Source organism: Aedes albopictus, chromosome 2, assembly GCF_035046485.1.
Source record: "Aedes albopictus strain Foshan chromosome 2, AalbF5, whole genome shotgun sequence".
Taxonomy (NCBI): domain Eukaryota; kingdom Metazoa; phylum Arthropoda; class Insecta; order Diptera; family Culicidae; genus Aedes; species Aedes albopictus.
In genome coordinates this window covers 239,299,826-239,311,023 of record NC_085137.1, presented here as the reverse complement: position 1 = coordinate 239,311,023, position 11,198 = coordinate 239,299,826, and the positions used below count along the sequence as shown (strand labels likewise).

At 40.3% G+C, this 11,198-nt stretch overlaps 2 protein-coding genes and 1 non-coding gene across 3 annotated transcripts; 1 reads left to right on the top strand and 2 right to left on the bottom strand.

The window, feature by feature from the left end:
• The first annotated feature begins 1,572 nt into the window (after window positions 1-1,572).
• On the top strand, window positions 1,573-9,665 carry LOC109420076 (uncharacterized). Its single transcript, XM_062851393.1, has 6 exons — window positions 1,573-2,273; window positions 2,408-2,575; window positions 3,167-3,308; window positions 3,376-3,522; window positions 7,627-8,672; window positions 8,950-9,665. The coding sequence occupies exons 2-6, from the start codon at window positions 2,467-2,469 to the stop codon at window positions 9,588-9,590; spliced, it is 2,085 nt and encodes a 694-aa protein (XP_062707377.1). The 5' UTR covers window positions 1,573-2,273; window positions 2,408-2,466; the 3' UTR covers window positions 9,591-9,665.
• Window positions 2,059-2,140, bottom strand: Trnas-aga (transfer RNA serine (anticodon AGA)). The gene has a single exon. It is a non-coding gene; the product is annotated as a tRNA-Ser (tRNA).
• Window positions 9,666-10,259, bottom strand: LOC109420077 (uncharacterized). Its single transcript, XM_019694381.3, has 2 exons — window positions 9,874-10,259; window positions 9,666-9,803 (listed from the first exon to the last, which is right to left on the bottom strand). The coding sequence occupies exons 1-2, from the start codon at window positions 10,111-10,113 to the stop codon at window positions 9,696-9,698; spliced, it is 348 nt and encodes a 115-aa protein (XP_019549926.1). The 5' UTR covers window positions 10,114-10,259; the 3' UTR covers window positions 9,666-9,695.
• Window positions 10,260-11,198: the final 939 nt, after the last annotated feature.

Genomic DNA, 11,198 nt, shown 5'->3' with positions numbered 1-11,198 from the left:
GACCTACCCGCACCGCCTAAACAAACCACCTAGGCAGAACACAAGCGAAAAGCGGCGCCACCACTGTTGAACCACGACTATACCAGTATGTATAATCGCAATTAAGCAATCGTAGAACCATTCCCCGCTCCTACTCAGTCCTAACGATCCATAGCAATGCTTGTCAATATATGCACCCCACACACGCAACCCCCACAACCCAACAGTATGGTCACTTGAGTATCCCTGGGATTTTGATTACATGATGGTCAGGGATCACAGCCATCAAAACGTTCCACACTTTACCAGGGCTTGCGACCTGTAACTATGATGATTTCCGCTATGGGAAACCATGATAGCTAGCGGTGTTAACAAAAGTGCAGATAACTTTTGATAGGAAAAAAAAAAAAAAATTTTGATAGGAAAAAAGATACATCTCTAAATTTTTGATATGTTGTGTAAAAATGTCCCCGCTTTCGATTGACGCAAGAATTTTGAAAATCGGTGGTTACCAACATGATGAAAAAACAGTTTTGGTATAAAAATCCAAAATGGCGGCCAAAATCAATATGGCCGACCCAACTTTTTATAACTGTAAATAGTAGCCCTATCTTTCCTCTTTTCAACAAAATTTTGTTATGAGGTGGTTTTTGGAGAAACTTTTGAGTTATAACAGTTTAAATGAGCCAACAATTGATTAAAATCGAGGGGTCCGCAAACATGGTTGTGGCTCTAACTAACGGGGGGTCCATCAATTTGAATAACCAAATGCATTTTTCTTACTTTTTTGAGGAGGACATTCAGAAAATCACCACCTTAAACATTTTTAAAGACATGGTGCAAATAGTGGGACGGTTTCAGCGAGAGTTACCCATCAGTAATTCCACATACTATATGATCGTTAAATTCCATATACAGTTTAGAATATGAACTTGGATATTTCAAGCATAACTTTTCAATCCGACGTAACTCGAGAATGTAAACAAATCCGGGTTAACTGCTGCATGCATGATTCATAAAGCAAATTGAAGAATCCACATCACTGTTTGATGATTTATTGCTTAATTTGTTTAACTAAGCATATTATTCGAAACGACGTATCTAACTATTTTGATGTTTACAACTTTACTGATAGATACACCGTTTTGATATATGAGAAAACCAAACGACGTATCTAGCCAAAATCAAAAGTAACAGATACACCAAACTGGCACCATACAAAAGCGACGTATCTGGCATGACGTATCTCTAACCAACCCGGTGTATGTGTATTTTTATCATAATTCATTGTGAAAATGATATGGAATGAGTAGGTTTTGTTTCTTACCTAGTGCGTGCTATATCCCTGGTGATGTTAAGCACGAAAAAACTTATGAAAAGTATTTTTATAAAAAACTATTTTAGTGAAATGGTCGTCAACATTGACCATGAATTTACTCAGAGCAGTGAAAAAGTTAGATACGTCGATTTGAAAAATAATGCTTGATATAACATCTTATACGATCACTGGTTGACTGGGACCCCCACAAAAACCGTTGTTGCTGGCTGAACATTAACTTTATTTTTCATTTTGCTCAAGTGCCGGTAAAAACAAAGACAAACTTATTTGCTCATCGCTCTTGTATCTTCGAGGAGACTCCATATCCACTCCGACCCCAGACTCCCACAATCCTTACTCCGGGCCTGAATAAACCCCTGGAAGAATATCATCAAGCACTCCCTGGGAATCCCAGCAGAAACTGTTGACACAAATTTGTGGATAACCCGACGAAGGATCCCGGATGGAACTCCTGTGGATACCAGAAGGATCTCCTGGGGAATTGCCACCGTGAGTTGACAATATCTTTTTTCTGTGTGCATCAAATATTTGTAACTGGCACTGCATTGCCATTGAACGAAATGAAATGAAACTTAATACCTATTAGATATTTTTTTTTTTTTTGTTCAAGTGCTATTCTTTCGGGCCTGGGAATACTGAGCCTGAACGGCAAGATAATCAGTATTTTTGACTTAACAATGGAGTTTTCCGCCGCATGCTCAGTGCGTGGTAAACAACGATTCAAATTAAAAGAAAAATCTCGCAGTCGGTAGGATTCGAACCTACGCTCCCAGAGGGAATCTGATTTCTAGTCAGACGCCTTAACCGCTCGGCCACGACTGCTGGTTGTATGCCGCGAAGCCGAATGACAATCAACGCTACTATCAGTATAATAAATACCGATTCATAACAGGCGAAAATATTTAATTAATTAATGAGATAATCCATCCATCAAATCCAAAGGGCCATATATTCGGTGAGCATCGACTTCTACTATCAGTCTTGGAAAACATCTCAATGAGAGCAGTTCAGTGATATACCTGGCAAGATCAGTCTGCGCAGTTCAAATATTTTATGACCTTTTTTTTTATTTTCTTCGTTCTAAATTAGTTTCGGCTATTTCTAACACAAACAACCCGCTCGAAGAGGACGAAACACAGCCTATAATCATGGTTGTGGGAGGTGGACTGTATGAATCAGTCAAATCAGCTGTGAAGACGCTTCTGTTTTTCGTGTTGTTCTGTACACTGCTACCAGCATTCGTTATCAGCTATGCAAGTGAGTATATTTTGGCTTTCTTTCGTCTATTTCGTAAACATATCTTACACACAGGACGCGTTCAGTCGGAATTAAGCTGAATGCTTCTTCCCGAACTCGGGAAGAATGTGATTATCTCCGTTCGTTACAGTAAACCCACACATACTACCGAGAATAGAAGCCACGTGTATAGCATGATAGTGATCAGCTGGTGGCCAGCGAAGATGATCATGAACTTCAAAAAATAACGTAAATTATAAGCCGGGGTGGATGGGGCAGGTAGAACATCTTATTTTGATAAACTACCTGGGTTGAACAATGAATGCTTTATCTTAATAACAATAAGGAAGAATATCAAAGATACTTAAAACATTTTTTTGTATTGTCATATGAAATGGGATTCTTTATGATTCAAAGACATAACTAATTACTATCGTCTCGCCACTAATGAAATGGTAGCTTGAGTGGATGTGCAGTTGAAGCATTCCAAACGCGTTATAAACTAGGGACATAAACTTTGGGCATCCGACCAAAAACTACGTCATGCCTCACTGACTGAATGGATTTAATCATTGTAAAGATGAATTTATTCAGAAGTTTATTTCGTTTCAGCCGTTTCGACAACTCGGAAGCTGTGGATTGCATTCCTGGCGAATCGATACCCGTACCTGAAGTTCGCTCGTACGAACAATATCCGAAGCTTGGTAGACACTTCTAGGAATCCAGGAGTGTTTCATGTGCTGTTACAAATTGAAGGAAAGTACTATTAGAATCAGGTTCAACTGGTTTTAGCATATCTAATTGAACTTTTTATTTTGTTTAGGAATCTGTGACGTCCACGCTATCAGGGCTAAATTCAATGATCATGTGTTAAATCGGCGTGATCACTACGGAAGACCATGTTTTTCCAGACTGAAGTTCCCTTTGATTTCCTGTTGGGGTCAATATGCGTTTGTAAAGAAAACCAAGTAAGTATTCTGTTATTTTAAATCACTATTATTTTTATGTTAATAACGGCTTAATTAACGATCACCCACAAGGAGAAGCAACTCAACATGAGTGTAGCTACTTATTCTTTACCTCGATCTACAGGGGATAGACAAAATGATCGGGACAAGCAAAATTTTCACTTTTCAAAAAAAGTTTAACAAGCTGTAACTTTTCGAAAAGTGCATCAAATATTCTCAAATTTTCACAGTGAGTGCATTAACTTGTTGTGCATCAGTGATTCAATTTAGAAAAAGATCGGGCCATTCTCCACGAAGTTATAAAGATTCTTAAAAACCCAAATTAATCCACCTAGTGGTGATAGTGCCTTTCTCGTCGTATATGTTCTCACGATCTTTCCGTCGACGTAAGTCAAAGCGTTCCTGAATCCTGATATTTTTTAAGAAAAGCAAGCATTTTATTGAAGCCATCATTGAATTGACTTAAAACTTATTGATCATCGATCATCGTGTTATCAAAAAAGGGTCTCCAGTTGTCCTAGTGGTTAAGGCTATGAATCGCCAATCCGGAAACGGCTGGTTTGATTCCCGTTCCGGTCGGGAACATTTTCTCGACTTCCTGAGCATAGTGTATCATTGAACTTGCCTCACAATATACAAATTCATGCAATGGCGGGCAAAGAAAACCCTTCAATTATTAACTGTGGAAGTGCTCTAAAGAACACTAAGTAGAAGAGAGGCAGGCCAAGTTCCAATGCGAACGTCGAGCTATAAAGAAGAAGAAGAAGTTATCAAAAAAGCTGCTACTTGATGTACTGTCAAACCCCGCGTATTCATCACTCCTTAATAAAGCACTTTTTAACTTGTACCCCGCTCATTCAAAATTTGTTGAATAAAAAAAAATGATCAAATGTCACAGTGTAATACACTGTAAAAAAAAACTCCGAGGCGAACCAGCCTAGGGCTGAAAGCCTCGTAAATAAAGCTAATAATAATACACTGTAAATACGAATGATACGATATTGTGATGTTACTTACACCCGCAGCGGCTCCTCGTGCAGCTGCTACTTCCGAAAGTTCTAATTTGGTGCAATCCGACACCTGATCCGTTTGGTGATCGACCGCAGTGAACCTCGGAAGCCAACAATCGTAAAATGTACAAGCTATCAATTTGTACCACCACAATATCTGTAAGATTTGTGTTCAAAAACAAATCATACAATCTAAACAAAACTAAAATAGAGTAAGTTTTTCGAATTGAAAGTTTACACAGGTAATTTGACAGCAATCATTGTCGAATTAGCGTGGTTTTATGGTACGACACACGCTATGTCTGAACTAGCAGATTATAAAAATTGAATGTACATCGGGTTTCTTTCCACACAATATCAGAATTCATGCTATATTATCATATGCGGAAACTTTTAAAATATTTCATCGGGGAAATTTTGATTTTTTCATCTTTTTAGCTGTTTTTCATATAAATTTGCATGAAATTCCCATTTTCGGCTAATTTCTCCCCCATACAAAATGTATGGAAAAATTTTCACCGACAGAATATTTTGAAACCTTCTGCAAATGAAAATATAGCTTGAATAGTGCTGTTTAGTGGAAAGAAACCCGATGTACATTCGATTTTTATAATCTGCTGGTTCTGACATAGCGTGCGACACGCATGGATTTGATTCAATTTCACATTTACAATTTTCGGTTCACATTTTACCACTTACCGATTGTCTCTGATGTGGTCTTAGACTAGTTTCATGCAAATTATTAATCAGTTCTCCTAAAAAGTCGCAAATTGATGTAATGCATGTATGGGTTTGGTTCATTCGTGCATTTCGCCAGTTCCGGCGAGGCACTCGCATCTGGTTCCGGAACACTACTGACCTGAGACTATTTTCTTGCTGACCGTTCTTCACGTTATCGAAGAAGCCGTTATTTAGTGTGCTGCGTGTATGCGTTTGGTTTTTTTTCTACATTTGACCACTTCCGTCGGGGCACCTGGAACAGGTTTCGGCACACTATTGGTTTTCCAAAGTATGGTCTATGATTTTTTTGTTAACCGTTCATCAGCTTACCTAAAAAGTCATTAAATGTGTCGAATTTTGGTTCTCCTTTACATTAGACCATTTCCGATGAGGCAACCGTAATCGGTTGCGGAACACTACCGGTTGTCCCCAATATGGCCGGAAACTTTTTTTTATTGTCAAATCAAGATGCCTTAAAATCCGCGATTTGATGTGTCGCTTGCATGGGTTTGGTTCCCTTTTATATTTAGCCATTTCCGGCGGGACACCCGGAACCGGTTCTGGATCACAACCGATTCAGATATGTTCTGAAAATATTTTCCTGCTTACTGTTCATCAGGATATCAAAAAAGCCACGATTTGATATGTCCCTTGCATGGGTTTAATTAACTTTTATACTTTGCCACCTTCGGCGGAACCGGTTCCGATATGGTCTGAGAATGCTTTCCTGCTCACTGTTCATCAGGTTATCGAAAAAGCTGTGGTTTGATATGTCACATGCAAGGTTTTATTTCAATTTTATATTTGGCCACTTCCGACGGGACACCCGGAGCCGGTTCCGGGACATAACCGGTTCAGATATGTTCTGAGAATATTATCCTGCTTACTGTTCATCAGGATATCAAAAAAGCCACTATTTGATATGTCGCATGCATGGGTTTGGTTAACTTTAATACTTGGCCACTTCCGGCGGGACATTTGCAACCGGTTCCGGAACACTACCGGTTCCGATATGGTCTGAGAATGTTTTCCTGCTTACTGTTCACCACGTTATCGAAAAAGCCGCGGTTTGATATGTCGCATGAATGGGTTATGTTCACTTTTATGTCTGGTCACTTCCGCCGGGACACCCGGAACCGGTTCCGGGACACTACCGGTTCAGATATGGTCTGAGACTATTTTTCTGCTTACCATTCATCAAGTTATCGAAAATGCCGTAGTTTGATGTGCCGCATGGATGGGTTTGTAGCGTTTTCATATCTGGCCTCTTCCTGGGGTACCCGTCCGGAACACCTAAATGGCCATAACTCCGGAACGGCTGGACCGATCTGAACCATTTTCAATAGGAAACAATGGGACCAGATTCCGCGTCGAATGAACCGTCGGTCAATAAAATCGGTTGAGGTTTACTGTCAAAAAGTGATGTGAGTTTTTTTGTACACACACATACACACACACACATACACACACACACACATACACACACACAGACATCACCTCAATTCGTCAAGCTGAGTCGATTGGTATATAAGACTTGACCCCTCCGGAGGCTCTATCAAATTTTCGTTTTTGGAGTGAACATATAGCCTTTCGGTACACCTTGGTGTACGAGAAAGGCAAAAAGGTAAAATTATCCGATAGCCAACTTTGAGCTGTTATATCTCTGGATTTAATAAACCGATTGAAATGAAATTTTGACCATTTATGACTTATATAATGAACTCTGGAAAACATTGGACTTAAATTGAAATTTTTAACAAGAGACAAAATTATAGCGATTTTAATTTTTTCACGATTTTTTTAGTAAATTGGTCTATTTTTAATATGCATTCTGTAACATTTCAATTTATTGGTGGCTATGTTGTTACTTTCCTTCAAAACACATTTATATATAAGTCAATTAGAGGGAAATTAAATGAACTATAATTTGTATCTTGAATTTTGAAACGATGTTGATATTTTGGAAAATTTGGTGTTTTATTAGAAAAATAATGTAATCGTTTAATTTTCTACCGTGTTTAAAATATAAAGTTAAGTCAATGGTTTTTCATAGCTCATTATATAAGTCATAATTGGTCAAAATTTCATTGCAATCGGTTCATTGAATCCGGAGATATAACAGCTCAAAGTTGGCTATCGGATAATTTTACCTTTTTCAATAATCTTAATAACTTCATGGAGAATGTCCCGATCTTTCCTAATTTTGGACCACTGATATACATCTAGTTGATGAACTTACAGTAAAAATTTGAGAATATTTGATGCACTTTTCGAAAAGTTACAGTTAGTTGAACATTTTTTGAAAAGTGAAAATTTTGCCTGTCCCGATCATTTTGTCTATCCCCTGTATGTGTAACTAACATTCCATTTTCAGGGACTTCAACATCGACAATCACATCATCCACGCACCTCCGCTGCATAGAGGTCGTCCACTGACTGAAACGAACTTGCAAGACTACGTAAGCGACATAATATCCAAATATATGCCACCGGAGATACCGCCGTGGCAGATCTTCTGCATTCCGATGGCATACGGAGGGACAGCGAGCGGATCGGCTGAATGCGACGCCAGTGCGCCCTACTACTATATGTTGTACCGTATACATCATCTTCTTCTGGAAGAGCAACAAAATCTAAGAATCTCCGACCTCCTGCTTGTGGACAGAAAGATCGAAAACGAGAAGAGAATTTCAGACTGTGACTCAATATTTGCCAATTTGCTGGAACGGCCAGTCTATCTTCCCAGAATTTGGAACGACATTGGTGCCACGATCAGCAACAAATGGAATGAATTTATCTACCAGCATGACCCTTTGGAATCACCCGACATTGAGAAGAAGCACATTGCCGGAATCCAACAACTTATCTCGGTGGTGCTGATAGGAGTGGTCACCGTGGTGTCAGACTTCTCCAAAGGATTTTCGAAGGTTTCGGGCAATCCGTTGATGAAAATTGACTACCTCAAGTCGTTGATTGACAGGGAAATTCAACGGAGAAACCTGAATCTGCGCACCATTTGGAACGCCATAATGATGTCCATTGATCCGATCAACGTCGTGAAAGAACTGATTTTCATGTTTTGGAAAGTTGGCGCCACCATAACGCTGATGTTGCCTTGGTACGTGTTCCAGGAAATGGAAGCCATCAGAATCTACATTCTGATGAAGAAAATCAAACGCAATACGGTGATCGGGTTCGCATTGGAATACCTTCCCATTTGTTTCGGAGCATTTTTGGAGTATTGGAAAGGGGTTCAGCTTTTCTATTCCGCTCCCAAGCTGGTGTTCGAAGAACTGTTCGAGAACAAACCAAACACCGAGCATTACTTGCAGAACGTGTCGCTATGCGGACGGAAAGTCGTGTCCTGGTCAGAGAAAGTTCGATCCACCGAACTGCAGGCGAATCGCTCGGAGAAAACAGGTAATTTTATTTGATAATCCTTCCCATATTTCTACCGTTTCGATGGATGCCGCACGCTATATCTAAATGAGATTATGTTGCAAAATGTATGTACCTACCAAGTTTTATGTCTAGAAATCTTCCTTTAAGACAGTACTTACTACTACATATTCAACAGTGTTTAGTGCATAACAATATAATTTTACTTTGGGGTAAAAGTGCGTGAAATGAATAATATGGATGCATAATATTTTCTTAGTAAAAAGCTGTCTAGTTATAGATTACTAATCTCTTGCAGGATCCATGCGAAGTGCCCCGCGGAGCAAGCCACCAAACGATATCGAAGTGCTACTCGCCGTTATGTCTAAATCGCTCAAATCCCTTTGCCTAGAGGGAGACGGAAAAATACCCTCTTCGATTCAGATCAGTGGCCGCTGTATGCTGGAAGATTATCTATTCGGTCTGACCAACTACCAAACCGGAAACAGTGGATTTGTATCGCTCAACTTGCCCATAGCCGTGACCAATAATCAGCACTTGTTGCAAAGCATTCGATCGTCCATTGCCCAAATCCGCCGGCAGCAAGTTATGCTCAATTTTCTAACCATAGCTCAGCTCAAGCATGACTTCCTAACGGACGGACTCCCCCTGGTTGTGATGAAACTGCTAATGAACTACCTTTCGAGACGGTTTGCCGTCACGGTTACGGAAGTAATCGAGAATCGTAATATCGGCCAATACCGGAACCTACTGGGGCATGCGATAAAGGACATCATCTACTTCCGGCCGCCCCAATCGAATACCAGCGTTTCGATCACGGTGCAGAAGTTCAACGACGAGATCCGTTTCGCTTGCATGACCGACTCGCAAATCAACCCAAAGCATCTGGCTTTGACGGCAGGCTTTCGGAAACATCTACAAGACTTTCAGCAACTCTAGACGGTTGCCTTTTAGTTTTTTACACAAAACTAGAATTAACATATATTTGTACGAATAAAGAAATGTTTTAAATAACTTACGACGTTCCCTCTGTCATCCGCGAGCTTATCCCATGCGGTACATATCTCGACAATTTGCCAGAAAGTTGCACAACATGTTGTGTGCACCGGCATCGAATTCCTCCTGCTCTTTGTTTCCGCTGTAGGTAATGATCTGTAATAAAAACAATTTTAATTTCCAGCATGCTAGCAAACGCGATTTCCCCCCACCGCAAAAAACTCACCTCCTTGCACCGTACGCTATCATTCGAGCCGGCCATTCCTATCACTTCGACCCAGCCGTGCACCATGTCACTCAACGGATCGCTCAGCATCACCTGGATCGGCATTCCGTCGGTGGATTTTCCCGTAAAGCTACGACCATCCTTATCGGCTCGTTCCACGAACAGATGAATGCTAACCGGTTGACCCGAGTGGCGCTTGAGCAGGGAACCGTTCACAATCGATCGGGGTTCGAACTCCATGGCGGTGCGTTTTGTTAGAATAATTAGATGAATTTCTACCGCAAAATAAAACTTTATACAGTATATTTACAAGTAAAAACTTGAAATTTTTGGTTGTCGGCGCGAGCTTGATATAAAAACGAATCGACGACAGCTTGATTTTTAAGCGCCACTTTTGACGTTTTGCTTTTATACGGCGATGTCGGCGATGTTTTTCATTTTGTTATAGGATACTGCAAGATGACGTCACGAAGCTATGCACTGACAGTTCACAGAGCTTGTTTACATGGACTTAGTTTCTGGCCAAGATCCGGCAAAATTGCTTTTCGATAGAACTTCAGAATAATGAGAGTTAGACGATTGGTTTTGTACTAGTAGAGCTGAATGTACTCGATATTTACGTATCACAATGATATCGGAACGGAAAACGAGATTTAAATTTTTCGCCGGTCGTTCAAAATTCTAACACCTTGTAAACAAGCTCGCTGAACTGTCAAACAAAGTGAGGTTAGACCGGTGCTTGCAGTACTCTATTGCAGGTTCTGAATTAGTTTGAGTACACGGTCAGAAAATTCACTCATTTTCGAGCTAAAGTGGGACAACTCAAAATTGAGTAAATTTTTTTTCCAGCGATTGCGCTGGCCCAAGTGCGAAAATCTCATCAGTTTAAGGGCGGACGGGACGGTCGAGGAAATATCCGCCATTGCTCTGTGGCTACTAAGATGGTAATCTCAGATTCTACTTCATATTTTGCAACAAAAACCTATCATTGTGTATGCTCACTTGCAGTGCATATGCTGATTGGTTTTCAACATCTTCAGTGCGATAGAACTCGAGATTATTGTCTTCGCGGTTGAAACCCGAAGTTTCCCCACACGCGACAATCGCTTTTTCTTCAAATCCGTACAGGAAACCTAACGTCGGACATAGTGCGCTGGATAGCGGACCTGGTCCTCTATCCAGCGCACTATGCCCGACGTACGTCCGACGCACGGTTTAGGAGAAAAATTGATTTTCGCGTGTCAAAAATTCCGATTTTCAACTGTACGAACAATACCATCTTCAAAATCGCGAGGCAAATTGTTAGAAGAGAGGTAAGATAGGAA